This window comes from Onychostoma macrolepis, chromosome 03 (genome assembly GCF_012432095.1).
Source record: "Onychostoma macrolepis isolate SWU-2019 chromosome 03, ASM1243209v1, whole genome shotgun sequence".
NCBI classification, from domain to species: domain Eukaryota; kingdom Metazoa; phylum Chordata; class Actinopteri; order Cypriniformes; family Cyprinidae; genus Onychostoma; species Onychostoma macrolepis.
The window spans coordinates 21,691,236-21,718,395 of record NC_081157.1 but is presented as its reverse complement, the minus strand read 5'-3'; the positions used below and the strand labels follow the sequence as shown (position 1 = coordinate 21,718,395).

Sequence of the window (27,160 nt, the reverse complement as noted above, 5' to 3'; positions counted from 1 at the left end):
AGTCTGTGGATGTGCTGATTGTAACGGATCATTTTACAAAAATGTACCATGCATTTCCATGCCAGAATCAGTCGACCAAACAAGTTCCGAAAAGGCACTGGAATGATTTCTTTCTAGTCTATGGATTCCCCAAAAGAATTCATTCTGATCAGGGGGCTAATTTCGAGAGCAAGCTAATCAAGGAACTCTTGACCATGGTGGGTATAGACAAGTCACATACAACATCATACCACCCCATGGGTAATGGCATTGCCGAGAGGTTCAACAAGACTCTTGGAAGCATGATCAGGACATTGCCTCCTAAAGCAAAATCAAAATGGCCACAGATGCTACAGAAACTTACCTTATGTTACAACTGCGCAGAACATGAGACAATGGGTTTTGCGCCATTCTTTCTTATGTTTGGCAGAGTTCCTCGTCTCCCAATTGACATCCTGTTTCAAAATTTCTTCTAAATGAGGATGTGTTGGATTACAAAGATTTTGTGTCCAAGCTGAGGAAAGACTCACATAGCATGGATGCACACTCTGAAAGAACAGGAACGACATGGCAGACTCTATAACAGAAAGGTTGTCCACTGACTGTTGGTGATAGAGTACTGGTTGCGAACAGAGGTGAAAAAGGTAGAAGAAAAGTTGCTGACAAATGGGAGTCATCCCCACATGAAGTCATGGCTGTGTATCCTGACATCAGTGTTTACAGGATTCGGAAAATCAATTCAGACAAAGTGAGGGTAGTCCATAGAAATCTTTTGTTACCTGTGAACTTCCTACCAGTTGATGAACCTCGGGAACAGGATGAAAAGGACAATGGACAATGAATGATGTAACTGATGTAGAAGGAAACAAAGTTGATCATGATGACAGAAGAGGAGGGTGGACGTACAAACTGTACAGACTTACCTGATGTGTCTGATTGTGTGTCAGAGATACTGGACTCTGCAAGTACTGATGCTGGGAACCTGCAGGAAAGAAGTGACGTTAAAGTGATAAGTGATGTTGAAAGAAGTGATGTAAATGTGACAAGTGATGTTGATTTGTCTGAAGTAGGAGGTCAAGACTCGACTCGAGGAGAACAAGTCACGGATGAGGTCACAATGGAGCTTGTGGTGTGCACACAGCCAAGGCATGTAGAGGCTGCAGTAACTCGAACTAGGCTTGGCAGAGTCATTAAGCCTCCCAAAAGACCGATTTATGAAATGAACAAACAACACATAGACAGTTCAGACTCTACAGTGAGTTCTTTCGTTTATTTAGTTAAAAGCATTTTCACATTAAAAAAAAAAAAAAAAAGAAAGTTACATTTGATTTCATGCTTCAAGTTGAGAATACAAAGGAAATAGACTGATACAGAGATTATAAATCAAATAATGAGTTAGTACATAATGGAATTTTTGAGGTGTAACAGGCATCTATTTAGTCTACTATGAGATTGGGGTTAGGTGCCTCCTTAGTCTTTATGTACTCCTTATGGGAGAATCTATGATTGACAGCTACATTGTACTCCATGTGCATTTTTTTCTCTTCTCTTCCTTGTTGATTGAAAACATGAAGTTGGAGTTGTATATACTGTTTTTTTCTCCCTTTCTTCACTGTTGGTTTTTCTTATGTTTTGTCCCCATTAAGCAGGATTTAAGGGGGGTGTATGTAACGAGATAAATGTTATATAAATATAAATATCAGTTCCTAGGTTCTTTAAGTAAATCCTGCATTAATGAGATCGCGCTTCCTATTGGTTGCGCCGATGGCGCTATTGCCCAATGAGTTCGAAGAGTCTGCAGCAGAGCTATGGAGAACTGCTGTGGGTGGAACTATAACGTGACTGAACTTTCCATTTGTCTCCTACTGCTCTGTGTGCAGGCATCAAATAAATTCTAACATCATCCATGTCCAGAGTGTGAGTGCTGATGAAGGGTGGGACAAACCGGGTCAGATAAAACAAGAAGGTCACATATATAAAAACAATAAAGGCATAATCTGAAAAACCGAACCTTTATATGCATTATAGAGAATAATATTCAGAATATTTTACACCTTTAGTTTGATACCTTTAGATCAAATGTCACGTAGTTAAATTGTTTAATTTAAATGGTTGATTTTCATTAATTTTGTTAATTTCGAACAAAAAAATACGATAGTTTATAGATGCTTGATGCAAGTTTCGTGTCATAAAACAAACGCGCATAGGTTATAGGTTTGCTTTTTGACACGAAGCTAGCATCAGGTTTCTATCAAATAGGCCTATGGACCTTAAATCAATATAAAGACACTTAGCGAACAAAATGACTCACATAAGTTACGTATTCAGAGGAAATGTTGGCCAAAAGACAAAGGAGATGTTCGAATTATTAAAAAGGCAGGAAAAAGCTGTAACGTTATAACAGAGTGGGCATACGGCCTTGCAAACCGAAGCTAACGTTAGGGGTTACTTTTCAAAACTGTTAATGTCATGTGAACCGCCCTATTTTTCATACTTTTGCATTTTCTGGTGTACAGTAATAGTTTTCTAGATAAAAACACTAAAACATACCTTTTTCTTTCTGAATAACAGCTATCCTTGTTGAAAAACGCTTGTTCCTGAGGCGATTTAAAATGCCCGCGAAGATCGTGCAGCGTCGATGAGGGGGAGGGGGAGGGGTTCAACTGTCGCTAAACTTTGACCCAACCGGTAACCCAGCGATTGGGTTACACAAAAAAACCCAACAGTGAGAAAATAACCCAACAAAATGACCCAACATGCTCAACCCAGCGGTTGGGTTGAAAAAATAACCCAACGTTTTTTAGAGTGTGTGAATCACATGCGTGCCAAACTGGTCCATAAGTATCACGAATCAACTGCGATCTGTTTAACCCCTAATAGCCTATATAGACAGATCAGGACAATCATTAATTTACTAATTGAACATTTAATTTATATGAAATCGTCAAATTACTACCCCATAGCAATTGCATACAACAAATGAAAATAAATAATAATTAGAACAATCATTAACGCAGAGTAAATAACAGTGTGTCATATACACATTTTTCTCAGAACGTTTGTGCGGCCCGGTAGCAACTCTTCCACGGCCCAGTATTGGGTCGCGACCCAGTGGTTGAGGACCTCTGGTTTATGCTAATGATCTTTCGGCACTATATCCATAATATTTTTATCTAGAGCCAAAAGCGCTTGCTCCCACATTGCTTCTTTCTGTAGGTGACGCAGTTATTTTAACACACGCTAGCAGAAACACGGCAAGCAGCAAAACAGATTGGTACTTTCGCTAAAACACCGCAGAAAACAAGAATGCAGCAAATACAGCTATTTTTAACTGTCATACATATAGGATTCCAACCATTTAAACAAACCAGGTTTGTGACAAGACTTTTTAAGTAATATTAATCAGCATGTTAAGAGCTGTTCATAATAAACACTGTTATAATTGGGGAAATTATTTGTAGATGGCAAGGAAAGCCAAATAAAACTTTGAAATTACTAGTTAACTTTGTTTTCTGCTTATGATGAGAACATTTAGATGATTACGATAGTTATTTTAAGCAAAATATAAATACAGTGGGTACGGAAAGTATTCAGACCCCCTTACATTTTTTACTCTTTGTTATATTGCAGCCATTTGCTAAAATCATTTGTTCATTTTTTTCCCTCATTAATTGACCCCATATTGACAGAAAAACACAGAATTGTTGACATTTTTGCAGATTTATTAAAAAAGAAAAACTGAAATATCACATGGTCCTAAGTATTCAGACCCTTTGCTGTGACACTCATATTTAACTCAGGTGCTGTCCATTTCTTCCGATCATCCTTGAGATGGTTCTACACCTTCATTTGAGTCCAGCTGTGTTTGATTATACTGATTGGACTTGATTAGGAAAGCCACACACCTGTCTATATAAGACCTTACAGCTCACAGTGCATGTCAGAGCAAATGAGAATCATGAGGTCAAAGGAACTGCCTGAAGAGCTCAGAGACAGAATTGTGGCAAGGCACAGATCTGGCCAAGGTTACAAAAAAAATTCTGCTGCACTTAAGGTTCCTAAGAGCACAGTGGCCTCCATAATCCTTAAATGGAAGATGTTTGGGACGACCAGAACCCTTCCTAGAGCTGGCCGTCCGGCCAAACTGAGCTATCGGGGGAGAAGAGCCTTGGTGAGAGAGGTAAAGAAGAACCCAAAGATCACTGTGGCTGAGCTCCAGAGATGCAGTCGGGAGATGGGAGAAAGTTGTAGAAAGTCAACCATCACTGCAGCCCTCCACCAGTCGGGGCTTTATGGCAGAGTGGCCCGACGGAAGCCTCTCCTCAGTGCAAGACACATGAAAGCCCGCATGGAGTTTGCTAAAAAACACCTGAATAAGATTCTCTGGTCTGATGAGACCAAGATAGAACTTTTTGGCCTCAATTCTAAGCGGTATGTGTGGAAAACCAGGCACTGCTCATCACCTGTCCAATACAGTCCCAACAGTGAAGCATGGTGGTGGCAGCATCATGCTGTGGGGTGTTTTTCAGCTGCAGGGACAGGACGACTGGTTGCAATCGAGGGAAAGATGAATGCGGCCAAGTACAGGGATATCCTGGACGAAAACCTTCTCCAGAGTGCTCAGGACCTCAGACTGGGCCGAAGGTTTACCTTCCAACAAGACAATGACCCTAAGCACACAGCTAAAATAACGAAGGAGTGGCTTCACAACAACTCCGTGACTGTTCTTGAATGGCCCAGCCAGAGCCCTGACTTAAACCCAATTGAGCATCTCTGGAGAGACCTAAAATGGCTGTCCACCAACGTTTACCATCCAACCTGACAGAACTGGAGAGGATCTGCAAGGAGGAATGGCAGAGGATCCCCAAATCCAGGTGTGAAAAACTTGTTGCATCTTTCCCAAAAAGACTCATGGCTGTATTAGATCAAAAGTGTGCTTCTACTAAATACTGAGCAAAGGGTCTGAATACTTAGGACCATGTGATATTTCAGTTTTTCTTTTTTAATAAATCTGCAAAAATTTCAACAATTCTGTGTTTTTCTGTCAATATGGGGTGCTGTGTGTACATTAATGAGGAAAAAAAATGAACTTAAATAATTTTAGCAAATGGCTGCAATATAACAAAGAGTGAAAAATTTAAGGGAGTATGAATACTTTCCGTACCCACTGTATATAGACTTATATCACATAGTCCTCTACCATTCATAGGTATCTAAATATAAAAACAAATGATAAAACATGATCTTATGTTTTAATATTCATGTCCAATTGGACATTTATTGGAAATGTATAACTATTCCAAAAAATATTGTCCTGACATCTACTGAGAAGGAAATATAGAGACCGGACCTCTTGAAACTTTAACTGAATACCCCTGCTGTAGAGCATGGTGCGATAGTTCCCAGGGAATGCATGAACTGATAACACACACCTTCAAAGCAATGTTGTTCACTTTGGATAAAAGAGTCTGCCAAATGTATCATTATATCTATTGAAATGGGTTGTATGTCAGCTGAGGCACTTTTGGACAAGTGTATAAAAACATGATATATGTCAGATATAGACAACATTAAAGACATTTGGCTAGGTGTTGTGGGGAAAGTTTCTGCGACTGATGTCTTTTTTACTGTAAGATGTGGTATGAATGTAACGTAAAACTGACAGCCTCACTTGCGTGGTTTGATCTTAAAAACCACTGAAACCTGTTTTTTTTCCTCTCCGGTTGTGATGGCTTGATCTTTTCATGTAGAGCTTCCTGAAAATCCGGTGTCAAATTGGAGGCATTATGTATAATTAAAACAACATGTTTTTCCCCAAGTATGTTTTAACACCCACTCAGCATAAAAACATAATAGTATAGTTCACTCCAATACAAAAAAAGTACTGTGGTAGTTACGAGATGATATCAGGTGGTACATAAAAAAAACATGTTAGTACCACAATCATTTTTGGTGCTAAAAATGCACAGATGCAAAAAAAGAAAAGAAATGTTCGCTGTGTAGAGATTTGTGTTTGTGAAATCTCTACACGCTCACTTTTCCTGTCTCCCCATTTTTATCTGTTTATCTTTCAGTAAACACCGCAACTCATATCGGATCAGTTTTGAAAAAAAAAAAAAATTCACTATCACCACAGACTGTTTTTTTCCTATCTCGATAGTTGTTGAACCACAGGTTGTTTATACCTCTGTTTCTGTGGTTTGTACAACTCAGAATCCAGGACTGATTCACGTGTTTGCGGCACATATTGAGTGCACAAATACAATTGGGTTAAAATTTTAGGTTCTTTGTATGACAAGCGGTTGGTAAAAAGTTTCACAATGATGACAACTGTCATTTGCACTGATTCTTGTAAAAAATTCAGTTCAGTTTAGTAAATTGCGGTGGTTATGTATATATTATGTAAGACCTATGCTCTGTTGCATCATATTTTCCTCTATTTTCTGTCTTCCTGCAAACAGACAACTGCGTAACACCTCCAGTGTAGATGAAATTAACGGCACATCAGCTTTTTAAACCATAAGGCTGTTTTTTTTTTTGTTTGTTTGTTTTAATACTCAACATTGTTTTGTTTTTCTTAACCAAAAAAATGTATTCCATTTATTCTTTTAATATTTTAAGCCTGGTTTTTCTAATACAGCTTAGAATTTTAAGTTCGCAATATAAACAATATGTATCACAAGTTATGAACAGAACTGGGCATAATCCAATCCATATTCTGCAATATTAAGTTTAAGGGTTTATTTGATAATAAGAACAAGTCTTTAAAAAGTCCTTAATCAATAATAATTAGAACTGCATGAAATCTCAGTCACATTTTATTGTGCAATTGACTTTTTGACCAAAAAGATTTATTACTGATAATTTAAACATATCACATTCCATATTGCTTAAGTATGGATTAAAATCACTGTATGTTTATGTAATATGTTTTTTTTTTTAAATAAGTATCTGTCATTCTGAAATAATTCCTTTGCTGGGGAAAGAAAGGTGAGACACAAAATCAAACTTAACACAACTCTTAAAAACATTTAATCAGTTTTGTTCTTTTATTTTATAGATTTTATTTGATTTTTACAAGAATATTCCAGGTTAAATATAATATTGTTTTCAGAAAATAATTTGTGAAAGATTTGAATAGTTATTAACAACTAACAAAAAAAAAAAATTCAAATATTTTTGCATTTATAACGGGCATTTTTCATTCTGTGCATTTCTGTACATGTTTTTTGTATAATTTAGATGCAACATGAGTTTCTGTGGTAATGGACAGGATGTCACGGATGCCGTCGAAGTTGTTTTCTGTTTTCTGTTTTCTTTTTGTACATGGAGTATTTCTTCATTTTCATTATTGATCTTTAATCCAAAGTGTCATACAAATGAGGACTATAATCCTGAGGATTAGTGCATAAACTATAGCAGAAGTCAAATGCAGAATAGAAAGAGAAAAGTTGTTGTTACTGATGTAATAATTAGCAAAATTAGTTCATGAAGGCATATAAGTTCTTATTCAGATGATGATACTTTATAGTAGCTTGGTTGAGTTGATTTAAAATTAGTTAATGCTTTAGGTATCATGAATTAACAATAAATAGTCATTTTTACAGCTCTTATAATCTTAATGTCAGTTCATACTGCATTAGCATATGTAGACTTCGAGAAATCTACTAAAAACTACCTATAACCAATCTGTATAAAGATGTTTTTCTTTGTTACTTTATGGGAACTTTTGTGCTAACCAATGCTAATATATATATATATATATATATATATATATATATATATATATATGGTAATGTGCTGACACTTTTCCACTGTAAGTAGCTGTAAAAAGCATGATTTGGTTTATTTTGGGTGTTACTGGTCAAGTTACAAAGTGCTTTGAATGTAGGTTGTAGTTTCTACCCACACATATGCACACATACACACACTTAACACCTACCTAAGACCCCTCAAACACCCTGTCTTTGCGGTTTTGCAATTCGAAGCTGTTTTCTTGTTTTGCTTGAGTGTCAATCCCTCCCCCTTCCCTTCACCGAGACAACTGACCTTTACCAGATAAGCGCATTACGCATCTCGTTGGCCCACCTCACACTTTGAGTTCCTGTTCTGATATAGCATCAAATGCTGATTGTTTTTAGTAAGTTTTGAGTTTTTTAAACTGTGTTCTCACCTGAATCATCTTGCATCATAGCACAAGACTGTTAACTGTAAGACACCAAACTGTTAACAAAAACAAACCCTGAGGTTGTGCATAGCTGTGGGCTTGTAAGTGAGGCTAAATTGTTGGGCAATCATTAGTGTTCATTCTACTTTTTTCTTTCATGATGCAAAAATATAAATAATGACCTAATATGGATTATGATGCCATTACATATCTTCTATTCCAGCTGAATCTGCAGAGATCACCCGCACCTTAAATAAATAGTTCAACCAAAAAAGAAAATCTACGCGCTCTCAGGTCAGCTAAGATGTAGGTGACCAGATTTCGAGAAATTTAGCATTACATCACTTGTTCGCCAATGGTTCCTCTGCAGTGAATGGGTGCCGTCAGAATGAGAGTCCAAACAGCTGATAAAAACATCACAATAATCTACAAGTAATCACTCCAGTGAAGGGATAAATTGTGTTTGTAATAAACAAATCCATCATTGAGATGTTTTAGCTTGAAACTATTGCTTCTGGCTAAAATGCAAATCTTCCATCCATAATACTGCTTTCTCTAGTGAAAAAGTCTTGTCATCTGAATCAGGAGAGAAATGTGATCAGAGATAAATCCCTGTTTATAAGTCACAACAGTTCTAAACAAATATGTTGGTGCATTTTGATATGAGAGGACAACAGGCGATTTCTCTGGAGGGAGAGTTATTGTGGATTAGGTTTTGTGTGTGTGTGTGTGTGTGTGTGTGTGTGTGTGTGTGTTTGTGTGTGTGTGAAGATCCTCAAACCTTACTTACAATGTGCAAACCCCTTGAATCCACTTGAAACCTTGTTTGATACAATGTGCAAACATCACTGACTTGTGGTATTCTAATACTGGACAAACTTTGGCGCATCCGTTAGCAAATGTGCTCATGCACACATGAAGTGTTGCTAAGTTTCTAAATAAATATTTTATACATTCTAAATTAGATGCATACTTATAAAAGATGATAAAAACACAGATGCTTTTCCCTCAGTTCATTTTTTTCTATATAATTTTGGATCTCCTTACAGCAGAGCCCTTTTGTCAGCGCATGTGGATTTTTGCATGCATGCATGCATGTGTTTGTTTATATGCATGTTTATGTGTATGTGTGTGTGTAGTCTGTGGGTAAAAAAAGCTTGTATGAAACAGGATGTGGTCCTCATCAAACTTTTGTGCTCTGAGCACCGCTCAGGCACCGTGTTGAGCCCAGCGCGGGGCCCAGGTGGCTAATATTTACTCTCATCAGAATCCAAGAAATTCAGTCTTTCCAGGCCTTCCCAATAACTTCACTAAAATCTAACTTCAGACTGTCACAAAACTATGCATGCTCAAAGACAGAATAATGAAACATACATAAATAATAAGAAAGAAGAATAACCCTTGCATCAACATCTTGAGCCCGTCTTATTTCTCTTCAGGCACTTTGGCCTGAAGAACATTTGATTTAATGTTTCATGCTTTGTAAACTTGTCAGCAGATTCTGTGGTTACTCAGTCACATAACGAGAAGAGAGGAAGAAAATGCAATTGTCAAAGAGAGAGAGAGAGAGAGAGAGAGAGGTCGGATGAGTAACAGAAAGGAAGGAGTAGAGTGTTAGAGAAAGATATCCTCCTGACAGATGGAGGTAGAAGGGGAGGGGCAGCGAGAGCAGTAAAGGGCGGAGGATGAAGGGTTGGGGGTCAGGTAGACAGACAGACAGACCTCAGCATCCATGGTGCCTGCGCAGACAGCTGTTTAACAGACAGCTGAAAGTGAAGGGTAAGTCTTATACTTCCAATATTAAATAAATGCTGGGCTGAGCAATGATGTGTCTGATAAGAGCTGACCTATTCTGACGTAAAAAAAATAATAATAAAATTACGTAATGTCATGTACGTAATGTACACTGACCCTAAAATGTGTTTGAACACTTAAGCCTCTATAAAAAAATAAAAAAGAATGTCATTGCATGCATTGCATGTCAAACCAAGCAGCATTTATTTCAAATAAACATTTCACAAGAAGGAATTTATTAGGTTTTAAATGATAAATCAATAGATATACTGTTGAAAACTCAATGTGTTGTGACATTTTGTAGTTCTAAATCATTCTGGAACATGATGAGAACCGACTTCATCTGCTAAAAATCACCCTGCTGCTTAAAAGTAATCGCAAAATGACTCAAGAAGTGAGTAGAAAGGTAGTTCTGAGAAATATTCTAGCATAATTTATTCCTAAATGTCACTTTTAGCCAGATATTTTGTTGTCTAATGCAACAACTTACATTTTAAAGAGTGACTTCAGGGTCTATATACTTTCCGGTCACTTTATGGGTTGATTATTAGTCGTCAGTTGTAAATAAATGAGTGGTGAATACTCATTATGCTTTGATAAATAAACTTTTAACTGTGCACTTGGAATGTACAAGTTAGTTCGTATTAATATTTAGGTGATCTTAAGAATAACCCAAAAGCTAGGAAATGCTCAAGCGTTTTGTGAAACCGAGAGTGTGAACCATATGTTTGCAGCGATCACTCAGATTAGGAGTTGAGGTTCAAACTTGTGTGTCAAATAAACCATATCCAAATTACTCATCGCATACTTTTAAAAGTGTTCAAGATAACCGCACCGTCAGTGTTTGCTGTAGAGTGTCCTGTCACTGTTTGATATCTCTCATTGCTTTGGCCGTAAGTATACATATGCGCATTTTTACAAGAAGTCACCTTACGGTTACAGCTGAGGGTTTCTGTTGTTGTCTGTGGGTGTCGTTTTGTAGTGTTAGTGGAAATTGCCTATATACAGGTTGACCACCCACTCACAAAGAGGGGTGCACTGCTGAAAATGGCCCACTCAGCAAAAGTGCCAAAGGTAGCTTGCGTCATATACGGACATCTAAAAACCCATCTAAAGTTCATGTCAAGAATTTTGCAATGGAATTCAATATGCGTGCTCTGCAGTTTACCGTTTTCTTTGGGCAACATCCTGTCAGGTAAAAAAGCCACAGCGATGCCATTTAAAAGTGAAAGTCTGAATTTTAAAAATTAAAGCTCCTCTGGGTGACTGGCTGATTGCATTATTATGCAAAAATGCAACATAAACCAGTCAATGATCATGTACAAACATTAAAAATCACTTGAAGGGAAATGTAACCCTAAAATGAAAATCTGTTATAATTTACTCTCCCTAATGTCATTCTAAACTTTTTTCACCTTTTTGTCGTTCTAGACAATGTTCAAAACAACAGCAGCACGCCGACATATAGCACCGTAACGCTTCTGGTGTCCCAAGTTTGAGTCCCGGCTTGCGGACCTTTCCCGATCCTTCTCTCTCCAACTTCGCTTTCTGTCTAATAACTGTCCAATCATAATAAAGCAAAAATGGCAAACAAATCTTTTTGAAAAATTGTACAGGTTTGAAACCGTATGAGAATGGAAGCCTGTTTAAGCCAGGAAATAAAATTTTAAAAAATTAAAAAGGTAATTGCGACATTTTATTTCAAAATTCTGACTTTTTTTCCTCACGATTATTCATTTATATCTCACAATCGGTATTTTTTATTTTTTTGCAATTTTTGCAATTTTGTGAAAAATTCGGTTAGAATTGCAAGATATAAACTTGCAATCCTGAGAAGAAAAATCTGAATTCTGAGATTTAAAAAAGTTGTAATTAAAAAAAAAGGAGATGTAAACTTGGAGTTTCAGAGTTGCGAGAAACAAATTCCGCATTGTAAAATATAAACCCAGAACTGCAAGGATTACCTTTGGAATAGGCTTTCCATGAGGGTGAGTAAACAATGACAGAATTGACATAAAGGAATAGTTCATCTAATTTTTTCCATACTTCTGAAGTTAATGGCTACCGTCAGCTGTTTGGTTACCAGCATTCTTCAAAATAAATTATTTTGTGTTCATTAGAAAAAGAAACTCATACAGGGTTGGAACAACATGAGAGTGAGAAAATGATGACAGAATTTTCATTTTTGGGTGACCTATCCATTTAAACTTCAATGCAAGGCTTGTTCACGCTAAGCACGAAAACTATAACAATAACGACAACTAGGCTACTGGCAGCCAATCAGAGCTCCAGGATTTCAAGCGTTAGGCAACATAGGCCTAAAAGCGTGTGTTATACTAAATGGATAAAATATAATTTTTTCATTGCATAGATTGGATTATTTTACCATTCCAGTTCAGTGTGACTAACTTAGTCCTCCTTCCCAGGAGCAATATGGTCTATTTTATGCATTTCTATATGTGTCACTTTCAGCCACAGGTAAAAACCAGCTACATTTGCAGTCACACTCTTAGTCATATCTCCATAGCAACAGCTTGTGACCTCATAGCACGTTGCTACTGAGTTATTAACAGATCATTTGATTACCGTACTAGATATAAACACAGAAATTGATATTTAGACAACAGATTAGCACAGCCACTGCTGTGCTGCATAGAAACCAAGTGTTAACCTCATACGCTCTTGTAAATAAAGGTTCCAAAGGGGATTTTCACAGTGACTGATGCCATAGAAGCACCATTAGATTCCCTAAAGAATCTTTCACTGAACAGTTCTTAAAAGAGCAATTTTAATCATCTAAAGAACCTTTTTCCACTTTAAAGAATCTTTTGTGCAGTAGAAAAGTTACATGGTTGTAAAAGGTTCTTCATAGAAGAAAAGATGCCAAACAGCTTTTAAGAATATAGGCCACATTCACACACAGCAGCAAAATACGGTTGTCAGCCCTTTTGAGTTCTTAATACGGTTATGTGCACACACAGTACGGTTATTTACGGGTATGACAACCGCATTCTGTAACCGAACTCACACATGTATTTTTCAGGACTCACAACCGCTGTGTGAATGGAACAGGATTGGACAACTAGTTGACTCTGACTCATGACTCTGTCATGTCATACAGCGCGAGAGAGACGCCCTGCTGCAAAAACACACATTTACCATGTGTTACGTGTTTTCATTACAGATGTTCCGATACCCTTTTTCCCTTCCCGATACCAATTCCGATACCTAGGCTCAGGGTATCGGCCGATACCGAGTACTGATCCGATACCCGGGTGTGTATCTGGTTATACAGTTGTATGTACTACTAGCCCTGTATGAATTGATACAATTATTTTAGGGTGTGCTTCACCATATATAGATAGATAGATAGATAGATAGATAGATAGATAGATAGATAGTCTGGCGAGTAATTTTAACTGAATTTAAGACCGGTGGTGGTGCTTTTTTGGTCATTCAGTGTTTCTGTAAAAATGGGGAAAAACTGTCAATAATACTGATAAAATAATAATCATACTATGAATTCTACTAAGAACAATATAAAACGCACTAAGGATTAACGAGCTGCTGGATTCATGAATATTAATCACGTTGTCTGCATTGGCTCGAACGGATTTGCTGAAATCAAAACAGGGACGATAATAGGTGAACGCCAGCCAATGAGATTGTCGTTTGCGCATTAGCTCCGCCTACTACCAGAGAACCCGGCAGTTAAGCTGAAGAATTCCAAAGGAACTCCGTTATTTTGACAGAAAAATACAACAAAGAATAACGTTTACATACCATGCAGAATTGACGCGCTACATGTAAGACTCCCTTGCTCCCTCTCCCTCTCTCTCTGCGTGTGAGGAAAAAAGCAAAGCGACGGCGAGTCGTGCGCTTCACACTAGAGCTTACGGTACGTCAAATACAGCTGCGCTGCGCATTCATTCAGATGAACTGAAAAATATATCGCTTGACGGAGAGAGAAACTCTGAAGCACTCAGAGTGTTCAGCGACTGACAATATATCTGTGCTAAACTTATACATAGCCTACCAGTAAAATCTGATCATTTATTAGCCAGTGGCTAATATTAGACATCATTTAGTCGCCCAGGGTGAAGATTTAGTCGCGTATGCGAGTGATTTAACTTACTGGCAATGTGCTAGCACGTTTGTATTTCTTCTTCTCTGCTCTAAATAGTGGTTGCTTGTGTGGCAACACAGCACAACTTCCTGTCTTTGCATTCTGAGCAGCGAAGAAGAATTGATTTCCGATTTGCAGCGTTAAGCAAAGCTAGCGCGCATAACTATAGGTCTTGTTTAAAAATGGTATCGGATCGGTACATGGGTTCAAGTACTCGCCGATACCGATGCCAGAATTTTTTGTGGTATCGGTGGAATTTCCGATACTAGTATCGGAATCGGAACAACCCTAGTTTTCATGTATGGTTTTTTTTCAGTAACTTACAGTAACAGAGAAATGAGCGGTGTGTTGTCTGAAAAAATTTTCTCCATCGAAGCCGCTCCCATCAATTTTGTGTTCGAGCGACTCAAATGCTCTGCTCTCCAACCAAACATAAAAGCTGCTGTCGGTTAATGAAGATTTGACGGATGAATAGGAGAAACTGAAACACACAATATGGCGAAATAGTCCCAACTTCTAAATGAAAGAGCCAATCACTGACTGGTAAAGTCATGGCGTCACTGCAGCAATAGGTGCATAGAAACCTGAGGCTAGACCAGCTGATGCGCATGCGCAGTCATAAGCGCGTTATAAATGCGCATGCGCATTGGCTGGTCTAGCCTGAAAAATAAACTTTTTATCGCTATTTGAGCATAAGAAACAATATTCATGAGGCAGTTCATTTCAGATTGTGTTGCTGATTTGAAATATGTAATTTAATTGCGACTGAGCAGTCTTTGAGATTTCAGGATTCTCCCATTCATTTTGATAGGACTTGGTCTTGTTTGAGCTGCCTGGAGGTGAACAGACTTTCTTTGAAAGGGACTTTGGTTGCTGTGTGAACGGGACATTTCGAGACTCACACCTGTAAAGTAAATGCAGTTGTCAATGCCAAAAACTGACAGTGTGAACATAGAAGAGATTTTTCGAAGCCAGATTTAAAGTTAATATGCTTACCATGTATTGCACTTATGGATTGTGCATCAGGCCTTTTGATGAAATATTGAGTGGTGTTACCTATAAGGTATATTATTATGTATTCAGTCACACAAAAATTTTAATTTGTCATCATTTCCTTATCCTCATGTCGTTCTAGAACTTATGCTAATCACGTATGTATAATGATGAAAGCTTTTGAGCTAAAATATTTTTTAATTTTGATTATTCTGCATAGAACAAAAACATTATATATATATATATATATATATATATATATATACTGTATGTGCAGTATCTCACAGAAGTGAGTACACGCCTCACATTTTTGCAAATATTTTATTATATCTTTTCATGTGACAACACTGAAGAAATGACACTTTGCTACAGTGTACAGCTTGTATAACAGTGTAAATTTGCTGTCCCCTCAAAATAACTTAACACACAGCCATTAATGTCTAAACCGCTGGCCACAAAAGTGAGTACACCCCTAAGTGAAAATGTCCAAATTGGGCCCAATTAGCCATTTTCTCTCCCTGTTGTCATGTGTTGCAATGTCTCAGGTGTGAATGGGGAGCAGGTGTGTTAAATTTGGTGTTATCGCTCTCACTCTCTCATACTGGTCACTGGAAGTTCAACATGGCACCTCATGGCAAAGAACTCTGAGGATCTGAAAAAAAATAAAAATTATGCTCTACATAAAGATGGCGTAGGCTATAAGAAGATTGCCAAGACCCTGAAACTGAGCTGCAGCACGTGAACCATGAATGCCAACATGTACTGTGACATACTGAAGCACAGCATGATCCCCTCCCTTCGGAGACTGGGCCGCAGGGCAGTATTCTAACGTGATAACGACCCCATACACACCTCCAAGACGACCACTGCCTTGCTAAAGAAGCTGAGGGTGAAGGTGATGGACTGGCCAAGCATGTCTCCAGATCTAAACCCTATTGAGCATCTGTGGGGCATCCTCAAACGGAAGGTGGAGGGGTGTACTCACTTCTGTGAAATGTGAGGGGTGTACTCACTTCTGTGAGATACTGTATATATGTGGATGTATATACAGTGAGGAAAATAAGTATTTGAACACCCTGCTATTTTGCAAGTTCTCCCACTTAGAAATCATGGAGGGGTCTGAAATTGTCATCGTAGGTGCATGTCCACTGTGAGAGACATAATCTAAAAAAAAAAATCCAGAAATCACAATGTATGATTTTTTAACTATTTATTTGTATGATACAGCTTCAAATAAGTATTTGAACACCTGAGAAAATCAATGTTAATATTTGGTACAGTAGCCTTTGTTTGCAATTACAGAGGTCAAACGTTTCCTGTAGTTTTTCACCAGGTTTGCACACACTGCAGGAGGGATTTTGGCCCACTCCTCCACACAGATCTTCTCTAGATCAGTCAGGTTTCTGGCCTGTCGCTGAGAAACACGGAGTTTGAGCTCCCTCCAAAGATTCTCTATTGGGTTTAGGTCTGGAGACTGGCTAGGCCACGCCAGAACCTTGATATGCTTCTTACAGAGCCACCCCTTGGTTATCCTGGCTGTGTGCTTCGGGTCATTGTCATGTTGGAAGACCCAGCCTCGACCCATCTTCAATGCTCTAACTGAGGGAAGGAGGTTGTTCCCCAAAATCTCGCAATACATGGCCCCGGTCATCCTCTCCTTAATACAGTGCAGTCGCCCTGTCCCATGTGCAGAAAAACACCCCAAAGATGATGCTACCACCCCATGCTTCACAGTAGGGATGGTGTTCTTGGGATGGTACTCATCATTCTTCTTCCTCCAAACACGTTTAGTGGAATTATGACCAAAAGTTCTATTTTGGTCTCATCTGACCACATGACTTTCTCCCATGACTCCTCTGGATCATCCAAATGGTCATTGGCAAACTTAAGTCGGGCCTGGACATGTGCTGGTTTAAGCAGGGGAACCTTCCGTGCCATGCATGATTTCAAACCATGACGTCTTAGTGTATTACCAACAGTAACCTTGGAAACGGTGGTCCCAGCTCTTTTCAGGTCATTGACCAGCTCCTCCCGTGTAGTTCTGGGCTGATTTCTCACCTTTCTTAGGATCATTGAGACCCCACGGTGAGATCTTGCATGGAGCCCCAGTCCGAGGGAGATTGACAGTCATGTTTAGCTTCTTCCATTTTCTAATGATTGCTCCAACAGTGGACCTTTTTTCACCAAGCTGCTTGGCAATTTCCCCGTAGCCCTTTCCAGCCTTGTGGAGGTGTACAATTTTGTTTCTAGTGTCTTTGGACAGCTCTTTGGTCTTGGCCATGTTAGTAGTTGGATTCTTACTGATTGTATGGGGTGGACAGGTGTCTTTTATGCAGCTAACGACCTCAAACAGGTGCATCTAAAATGTCCACCTCCACTCCATTTATTATCCTAAATTAAAGGCAGACTAACAGGTCTTTGAGGGTCAGAATTCTAGCTGATAGACAGGTGTTCAAATACTTATTTGCAGCTGTATCATACAAATAAATAGTTAAAAAATCATACATTGTGATTTCTGGATTTTTTTTTTTAGATTATGTCTCTCACAGTGGACATGCACCTACGATGACAATTTCAGACCCCTCCATGATTTCTAAGTGGGAGAACTTGCAAAATAGCAGGGTGTTCAAATACTTATTTTCCTCACTGTATATATATATATATATATATATATATATATATATATATTATTCTATTATATAGCTTCAAAACTAGGGTTGTTCCGATTCCGATACTAGTATCGGAAATTCCACCGATACCACAAAAAATTCTGGCATCGGTATCAGCGAGTACTTGAACCCATGTACCGATCCGATACCATTTTTAAACAAGACCTATAGTTATGCGCGCTAGCTTTGCTTAACGCTGCAAATCGGAAATCAATTCTTCTTCGCTGCTCAGAATGCAAAGACAGGAAGTTGTGCTGTGTTGCCACACAAGCAACCACTATTTAGAGCAGAGAAGAAGAAATACAAACGTGCTAGCACATTGCCAGTAAGTTAAATCACTGCATACGCCGACTAAATCTTCACCCTGGGCGACTAAATGATGTCTAATATTAGCCACTGGCTAATAAATGATCAGATTTTACTGGTAGGCTATGTATAAGTTTAGCACAGATATATTGTCAGTCGCTGAACACTCTGAGTGCTTCAGAGTTTCTCTCTCCGTCAAGCGATATATTTTTCAGTTCATCTGAATGAATGCGCAGCGCAGCTGTATTTGACGTACCGTAAGCTCTAGTGTGAAGCGCACGACTCGCCGTCGCTTTGCTTTTTTCCTCACACGCAGGGAGAGGGAGCAAGGGAGTCTTACATGTAGCCTGTCAATTCTGCATGGTATGTAAACGTTATTCTTTGTTGTATTTTTCTGTCAAAATAACGGAGTTCCTTTGGAATTCTTCAGCTTAACTGCCGGGTTCTCTGGTAGTAGGCGGAGCTAATGCGCAAACGACAATCTCATTGGCTGGCGTTCACCTATTATCGTCCCTGTTTTGATTTCAGCAAATCCGTTCGAGCCAATGCAGACAACGTGATTAATATTCATGAATCCAGCAGCTCGTTAATCCTTAGTGCGTTTTATATTGTTCTTAGTAGAATTCATAGTATGATTATTATTTTATCAGTATTATTGACAGTTTTTCCCCATTTTTACAGAAACACTGAATGACCAAAAAAGCACCACCACCGGTCTTAAATTCAGTTAAAATTACTCGCCAGACTATCTATCTATCTATCTATCTATCTATCTATCTATCTATCTATCTATATATGGTGAAGCACACCCTAAAATAATTGTATCAATTCATACAGGGCTAGTAGTACATACAACTGTATAACCAGATACACACCCGGGTATCGGATCAGTACTCGGTATCGGCCGATACCCTGAGCCTAGGTATCGGAATCGGTATCGGGAAGGGAAAAAGGGTATCGGAACATCTCTATTCAAAACACTGAGCACACATGGACAAATTTTTGTTGCTTTTTTGTCATTTCTGAGCTTGACAGTTCTGTCCATATTCACTTTTATTGTTTAGAACATGGATGAACTGTTCCTTTATTTTAATTTTATTTTTTAAAGAATTATGTTCTGCGTGTGTGTTTAAGATCCAAGGAGTGATGAAGGGTTACTGGTATACCTCTCTCTTCATCTTCATCGTATTTTATGGAACCGGCCAGTACAGGAACACGCAAACAGGTAACTACTGTAGCAAACACAGAAGCTCCCTCCAACATTAGTCTAAGATTACCGTTTAGATATTATATATTTACTACCATAAAATAATTTTCCCAGAATGTTCTGAGAACCAGTTAATGTTAGTTTGGTGTGTTTATGTCCATCTATTTTGTAGGGAACTTTGTTGTTTGCCCATTTCGTACCGTTATAAATATTGGAAAACAAAACATATGCCTTCTAATCTCTTATTATGTTTGTCCTTTGGTTCAACCATAAACAGCAGGTCTGACCTGTGTGAACGACTATGTGACCAACATTTCTTGTCTGTGGTGGAACTCTACAGATTTCTCTGACCAGCGATGTGTGCTTGCGGGGAAATGTGACATGAAAAGGTTTGCGGTTTTAGTTTCAAGTCTCAGGATGGACAGTTTTAACACTGATAAATAAACCTTTTCAGATCTGAATTGAATTTATATGTGTTTGTAGATGTGTTCATAGATCGTGTGAACTGGTGCCACTGAGTAATCAATCACATTCTAAGAGAAGTTGTTCTTTAAGCTTTAACAAACCTGTAAGTAGAAATGGATGAGAATTATGTTAAATTTCTGTTTACCTGAGTTGATTAACACACATTCTCTTCTTATATTCCCTGTTTTGATTTCAGCAAATCCGTTCGAGCCAATGCAGACAACGTGATTAATATTCATGAATCCAGCAGCTCGTTAATCCTTAGTGCGTTTATATTGTTCTTAGTAGAATTCATAGTATGATTATTATTTTATCAGTATTATTGACAGTTTTTCCCCATTTTACAGAAACACTGAATGACCAAAAAGCACCACCACCGGTCTTAAATTCAGTTAAAATTACTCGCCAGACTATCTATCTATCTATCTATCTATCTATCTATCTATCTATCTATCTATATATGGTGAAGCACACCCTAAAATAATTGTATCAATTCATACAGGGCTAGTAGTACATACAACTGTATAACCAGATACACACCGGTATCGGATCAGTACTGGTATCGGCCGATACCCTGAGCCTAGGTATCGGAATCGGTATCGGGAAGGAAAAAGGGTATCGGAACATCTCTATTCAAAACACTGAGCACACATGGACAAATTTTTGTTGCTTTTTGTCATTTCTGAGCTTGACAGTTCTGTCCATATTCACTTTTATTGTTTAGAACATGGATGAACTGTTCCTTTATTTTAATTTTATTTTTTAAAGAATTATGTTCTGCGTGTGTGTTTAAGATCCAAGGAGTGATGAAGGGTTACTGGTATACCTCTCTCTTCATCTTCATCGTATTTTATGGAACCGGCCAGTACAGGAACACGCAAACAGGTAACTACTGTAGCAAACACAGAAGCTCCCTCCAACATTAGTCTAAGATTACCGTTTAGATATTATATATTTACTACCATAAAATAATTTTCCCAGAATGTTCTGAGAACCAGTTAATGTTAGTTTGGTGTGTTTATGTCCATCTATTTTGTAGGGAACTTTGTTGTTTGCCCATTTCGTACCGTTATAAATATTGGAAAACAAAACATATGCCTTCTAATCTCTTATTATGTTTGTCCTTTGGTTCAACCATAAACAGCAGGTCTGACCTGTGTGAACGACTATGTGACCAACATTTCTTGTCTGTGGTGGAACTCTACAGATTTCTCTGACCAGCGATGTGTGCTTGCGGGGAAATGTGACATGAAAAGGTTTGCGGTTTTAGTTTCAAGTCTCAGGATGGACAGTTTTAACACTGATAAATAAACCTTTTCAGATCTGAATTGAATTTATATGTGTTTGTAGATGTGTTCATAGATCGTGTGAACTGGTGCCACTGAGTAATCAATCACATTCTAAGAGAAGTTGTTCTTTAAGCTTTAACAAACCTGTAAGTAGAAATGGATGAGAATTATGTTAAATTTCTGTTTACCTGAGTTGATTAACACACATTCTCTTCTTATATTCCCCTCTTTTTAATACAGAACTTTTTTTTCATCAACAAATTCTGGTTGAATGTAACCTGTAATGGATCTGTCATCACTAAACTGTATTATCAGCCTAGCCGACATAGTAAGTAGAATTAATTCTGCTATTAGTGGATTGCAGATATGTTTAAAATGGCAGGTACATTTAAAAATAAAACACACACACATATACATCATAGTAAAATAAAAATTTGCATGGAAAATTATATTTATATTTAAATGTGCAAAACACTACCATCAAAATACAAAATAATTCATTTGAACATAATTGCATTTTAAAAATGGGTAAGAATCAAGTTAAGTTTTTGTTGTTGTTGTTGTTGTTGTTTTTACTGGATTGGAGTAAAGGACAAAATATAAATTACCACAAAAATAAATGATGCCAGTGATAGCCTACTACTAATCAATGCTAAAACAAAAGGTCATATAAGACAACTAAAGTGAAAAAAAGAAAAGAGAAAATCTGTTCTCGTTCAAAAAACAGTATGCAAATAAATTAGAACTGCTGTCATTTGCCTTGATAATGGTCTTTTCAATCCTTGGCACAATTAGACAAACCTTCCAATACTTTCTACACAAAACATGGCATTTTTGAGATAAACTTGGTCAAAATCTATACTAGTTGACCTCTTTTTGTACTTTTGCTATGGTTACTCCTGTTTGCAAGTCTGTTTGGTGATGCAAAATGTGAAATACACACTCTGACAAACTTTAAACTTGTATTGTTTACATTTAGGCATTAACTTACATCACATTCAAAGTGTACATCAGCTGTTCCTGCATTCCTTATGAATTAAACCCATGTCTTTGCTGTTGCACCATGCTCGTTTTAAATGTTCTTCATGGTGGTTTGTTTTTTATTTTTGTTTTTAAATGACAGTTAAGACCCAACCCCCAGATATGCTCACTGTAAGTGGGGACAAAATAACTTGGAGTAAAGGCAGTAACTTTCCAGAAGCCATAAAATTTTATGAATTTCAGCTGGAGTTTAAAGCCTTAAATATAAGCTGGGAGGTAAGCAAACAAATGTTTTCTTTAACATTTACCTAATTAATTAATCAAATAAATTCACATGCATTTAAATCTTCATTAAGCTGCTCACAGTGACTCTGCAAGTCAAATGCAGCATAATTTTATGTGTTCATGAATGATTGCATATTTTTGCATGCTTCTGTGCTGTAGATGGCAGTACATATCACTATCACTCAGGAAAATTACGTGCAGCTAGACCAAAATAAACTTACTGTCGGAGAAGAGTACCAGGCCAGGATGCGTGTGAAGCCTGTTGAGCCCATGGATGATGGTCATTTTCGGGGGGAATGGAGCGACTGGAGTCCTATTGTGTCCTGGACATCTGAGATCGGAAAGCCACCAGCGAAACCAGGAGATGATGTATCTCTAACAGGTGGGCCTCTTGCCAGCCCAATAATATAATAATATTTGTCTGTGAGATAATATGATAATATATTTCATGACAGCAATTTTTCTTTTTTTGCTTTAGTGCCTGATGATATGCGTATTGTTCTGATCATTGGATTACACATATTGCTTGTTCTTGTTGGTCTTTGTTTGGTGATCTATAAGGCAAAGAAAAGCAAACGGTGAGTATTACGTATATATATAATATTTATTTATTTATTTTGTTATTTATATTTCAACAAATTAATGAAATCACACAAATCTGAGTTCTAACTTTACAAAGTTTGATAACAGAGTTGCAAAAGATTCTAAACCTACAAAAACATGAGCAAAAAATGTTTAGTTTGAACTCCTGAGGTGGATGAAACAACATTTTCCGAAGGTTAAAGCTTTGTTATTGACCCTTTGTTGGAGTAGAACAAATACTTGACCTCATTTTTTAAGACGTTCAAGCCTTAGTTTTTACTCTATTTGTGGAAAGTGCTGTGTGTGTGTGGGTGGGTGTGTGTGTTTCTACCTACAGTATTTCCGTGTCAGTATGTACCGTTGGTGTTTGTATCTGATATTTGTGTTTGTTTGTGCATCATAATCAAGCATTATTATTTCTTTGCAGGTCAATAAAACCAAAAAATCAACATGTTCCAGACCCCTCCAAATATTTCCAGCCTCTTCACACTGTTCACGGTGGAAACTTCCGGGTGAGTTCAGCTGTATTTCCTGCATATGAACTATACTAGTTTCCAAAGTGTTTCTTTACACTATTGTTCAAATATTTGAGGTCAGTAAGATTTTTAATGTTTTTGAAAGAAGCCTCAAGGCTGCATTCATTTGATCACAGATACAGTAAGAATGGAAATTTTGTGACATATTATTACGATTACAATATTTCTATTTGAATATATTTTAAAAATGGGTAAGAATGCTGAATTTTCAGCATCATTACTCCAGTCTTCAGCGTCACATGATCCTTCAGAAATCATTCTAATATGATGATTTGAAACATTTATTATTATTATTATTATTATTATTATTATTAATCCCCTCCCCGGATTCTTTGAAGTTATAAAGTATTAAAAAAATGTGAAAATGTGAAATTTATGTGAAATAGATATTTTATAATAATATTATAAATGTCTGTATTGTCACTTTTGATCAATTCAATGCATCCTTGTTGAACAAAAGTTGAACAAAAAAACATTTTGCAGAACTTTTGAACAGATTGATACAGATATTGCTATTTTCACCAGTACAGTGGCAATTCACTCTTTTACTTTCTATGTAGTGTGTCCACACCAACACATTCAAGAATACATAAGTGTACAGGAATAATAATAACATTCTCAGTTTCACACATTTGTCTTCATATGCAAAATCTTACCCATACAAACTCTCACTCACACACACACACACACACACACACACACGCACGTGCGTTTAAAGATGTGACCGAAACCTGCATTTCTTGCAAATGCCTACTCATACCTTCTTTCAGCAAGCCACAGAACATACACACTGACCACATATGCATTTCCTCTTACCTGTCCACAGAAATGGCTGGGCTGTCAGAATTCTGTTGGGCAATTTCTTACCCCTCAGTCATGTGACGATATCTCACCTGTAGAGGTCTCGGATTTTTTGGACGTGTCCTTGATGGATCCCGATGCTCAGATGTCTGTTGCTGCATTTGTTCACTCCAATCAGGTGGACTCTGGACTGGAGAACAGCGGCACTAGTCATGCATCCTCATCCGTTTTCTCTAACATGGGCTACTTCTATAGCAAATCCAATAGAGGCTCTCTTTATCTCGAATCCTGCCCCGTGTACTTCAGCTACCGCCCTGAGCAAGCCATAAGCTCCACTGACTCATCACCTGGGTCTTCATACGACTATTTGCAAACCCCAAGTTACCAGACGGATCAGCCCATGAGCCCGGATTCAGGGTTCGACATGCCTGGAGAGGAGCATTGTGAGGATGACCAAGAAGATGAAGATAGCAGTGGCGCCGAGACATGTGCGGCAGAAGGACAAGCGCTGATTTCCTTCATTATGTCGCTGTCACAGGGTTCCCACAGTGCTGTTTGTCCAGCAGAGAGTTTGGCTCCGGTGGCAGTCGTCACACCGTGGTCTGAACCTGTGAGAGCACCCAGATGCAATTCCAGCTCTAAGCCTGCAGAGGGCACCATGGTCAGACCCTCCTCCATGATTGAGCCCTGCGGGAGTGGGTATCTGACCCTGAAGGAGATGCAGAAATACAGCAACAAATCCATCTGAATGCAGACCTAGTCCATCTCTGTCTGTATAGGGGAGACCGGGGTAAAATACAACTCGGGTTTATTTTTGAAAGTCAGTTTCTATTCCGACGCATACAGTACAGTTCAAATGTTTGGGGTCAGTAATTATTTTAATATTTTTAAAAGAAGTCTCTTGTGCTCATAAAGGCTGCATTTACTTGATAAACAATACTGTAAAAATAGTAACATTGGGAATTTTTTTTAAATTTAAAAGAACTGTCAGTGTCACATGATCCTTCAGAATTTTTCGTTATTATTATTATCAGTGTTGAAAATGGTTGTGCTGCTTAATATTTTTATGGAAACCATGATACTTTTTTCTTTTCTTTTTTTCCAGGATTCTACAATGGAAATTTATTTGAAATAGAAATCTTTTATAGCATTATAAATATCTTTGCTGTCACTTTTTATCAATTCAATGTGTCCTTGCTGAATAAACGTATTAATTTAAATATATATATAAATCTTACTGACCCCAAACTTTTGAATCATAGTGTACCTTAGAGGCTTGGCTAAAAAATGAATCCTATTGAACATTTTTAGAGTTATTATTCAGGGGAAAAAACAGTTTATCGACCATCAAACTGATCACATTGACCTTTGTGACAACATGCCCCTCTCTATAGGGGTAAGCGGAAACCTGACATTAAACAGCCTATTATAGGCACTTTTGTAATATGAATAGGATTAATGAAATTGAAGCAAACCATTCATAAAGCAGCAAATGTTTAATAGCCACTGCTAGAGAAAACAAACACATTTGTGTAATTAGACATTTGACTCAAACCCTAATAAGTGTGACAATAAGTGTGACAACTTCCCAGTCTCCCCTAGACAGTTTATTTGCATTAATTCTTCACAACGCTGCAAATTGTATACTTTACTATATCCTGTTTGCATGAATTAAATGGTATTAAAAAGGTCAACGTTGCAGCTGCATTATAACAGCTTTAAACTTATATTTTAGATACCTTTGTACAGCATCACGATAAGCTAGATTTGAAGGCATGTTCAGGGTTAAACACGACTTAAGCTCTATTTTAATGCCAGTGCCACTGCAATAAGGATGATATAGAGAAATTTACAGCTCTGATAACTGTCAAGTAATTGCTACACTTTTGTTTGACACGTATGAAGGAAGCAATACATCTAACTTTAACATCTTATAAATTTGCTTGATTGATTTAATGATGTTTAATTTAGCAAATGTTGAGGCTGAATATAGCTGATACAACTTTGATTGTTGGAGGTTATTTCCACCCCTAACCTTTTATGTTGCTAACATTTTGTATTTTAATTAGAAATATAAATGGTTAAAGTGATTTAGTTGTTCAAGTTTCCAAATTGAACATTTGTAATGTTCAAAATCAAGCACAAAGCATTTGCTTGATTTTTAGCTGCTATTAACTGTTATTTCATGTTTATCTGACTGCTATAAACATGATACAAATGCTGCTTTTCAAATGTGAATTAATTGTTTAGAAATTCAGGGGGTTGTTTTTGCTTGCAAGGCAATCCATTAATGCAGAAGCCTCAAGGTTGTTCAAGGTAAAAAAAAAAAAAATGTCTTGAGATATTACAACACTCCTATATACTGATATCTATACATTTTCTAACAAAGCTTCAAAGCAATTCTATGTAGTTTTGTGTATTTTTGCGACCATATCGCCCCCCAAGGTTAATTAAGTGCAATTCACTGTGGTAATTACAGCTGTACACGTGCATTTGTTGCTGCCGCCCTTTTCGTGGAATTTGGTATGTGCTCACCAAACCTACATGCTTCCAGAACAGATGTTTGGGGGGAATGTGGAAAAGAAATAGAACTCAGTGTAGAGAGAAAACGGAAATCTTTTAAATCTGATATTTCAAGGTTAAATAAATAAAAACAATGTCTACATACAGTTGCTATAGTTGTATTATTTGAGCATTTCTGGATTGTAGGCTGCCTTTGAGAATAAGCATTTTTTCCCCATCAGAATAAAATGTATTACCTTTTTTATATGAAAATTTTGTATTTGTTGCAATTATTCGAGCCTTATTTTATGTTTGTTTTGTTTTGTTTTTAACGTTTTTTACATTATGTATTCTTGCATGTTTCATACATAATTAAATAAATTCCCAAAAATATAATGGTGAATGTCATGTTGTTTACATAGAAATCGTGTGTGTGTGTGTGTGTGTGTGTGTGTGTGTGTGCGTGTGTGTGCGCGCG

General features: G+C 37.5%; 1 protein-coding gene across 1 annotated transcript; it reads left to right on the top strand.

Moving 5' to 3' along the window:
* The first annotated feature begins 20,390 nt into the window (after positions 1-20,390).
* On the top strand, positions 20,391-27,078 carry il2rb (interleukin 2 receptor, beta). Its single transcript, XM_058771027.1, has 9 exons — positions 20,391-20,591; positions 20,851-20,962; positions 21,057-21,141; positions 21,236-21,323; positions 22,119-22,252; positions 22,421-22,643; positions 22,740-22,839; positions 23,271-23,355; positions 24,206-27,078. The coding sequence occupies exons 1-9, from the start codon at positions 20,438-20,440 to the stop codon at positions 24,926-24,928; spliced, it is 1,704 nt and encodes a 567-aa protein (XP_058627010.1). The 5' UTR covers positions 20,391-20,437; the 3' UTR covers positions 24,929-27,078.
* The last annotated feature ends 82 nt before the right edge of the window (positions 27,079-27,160 follow it).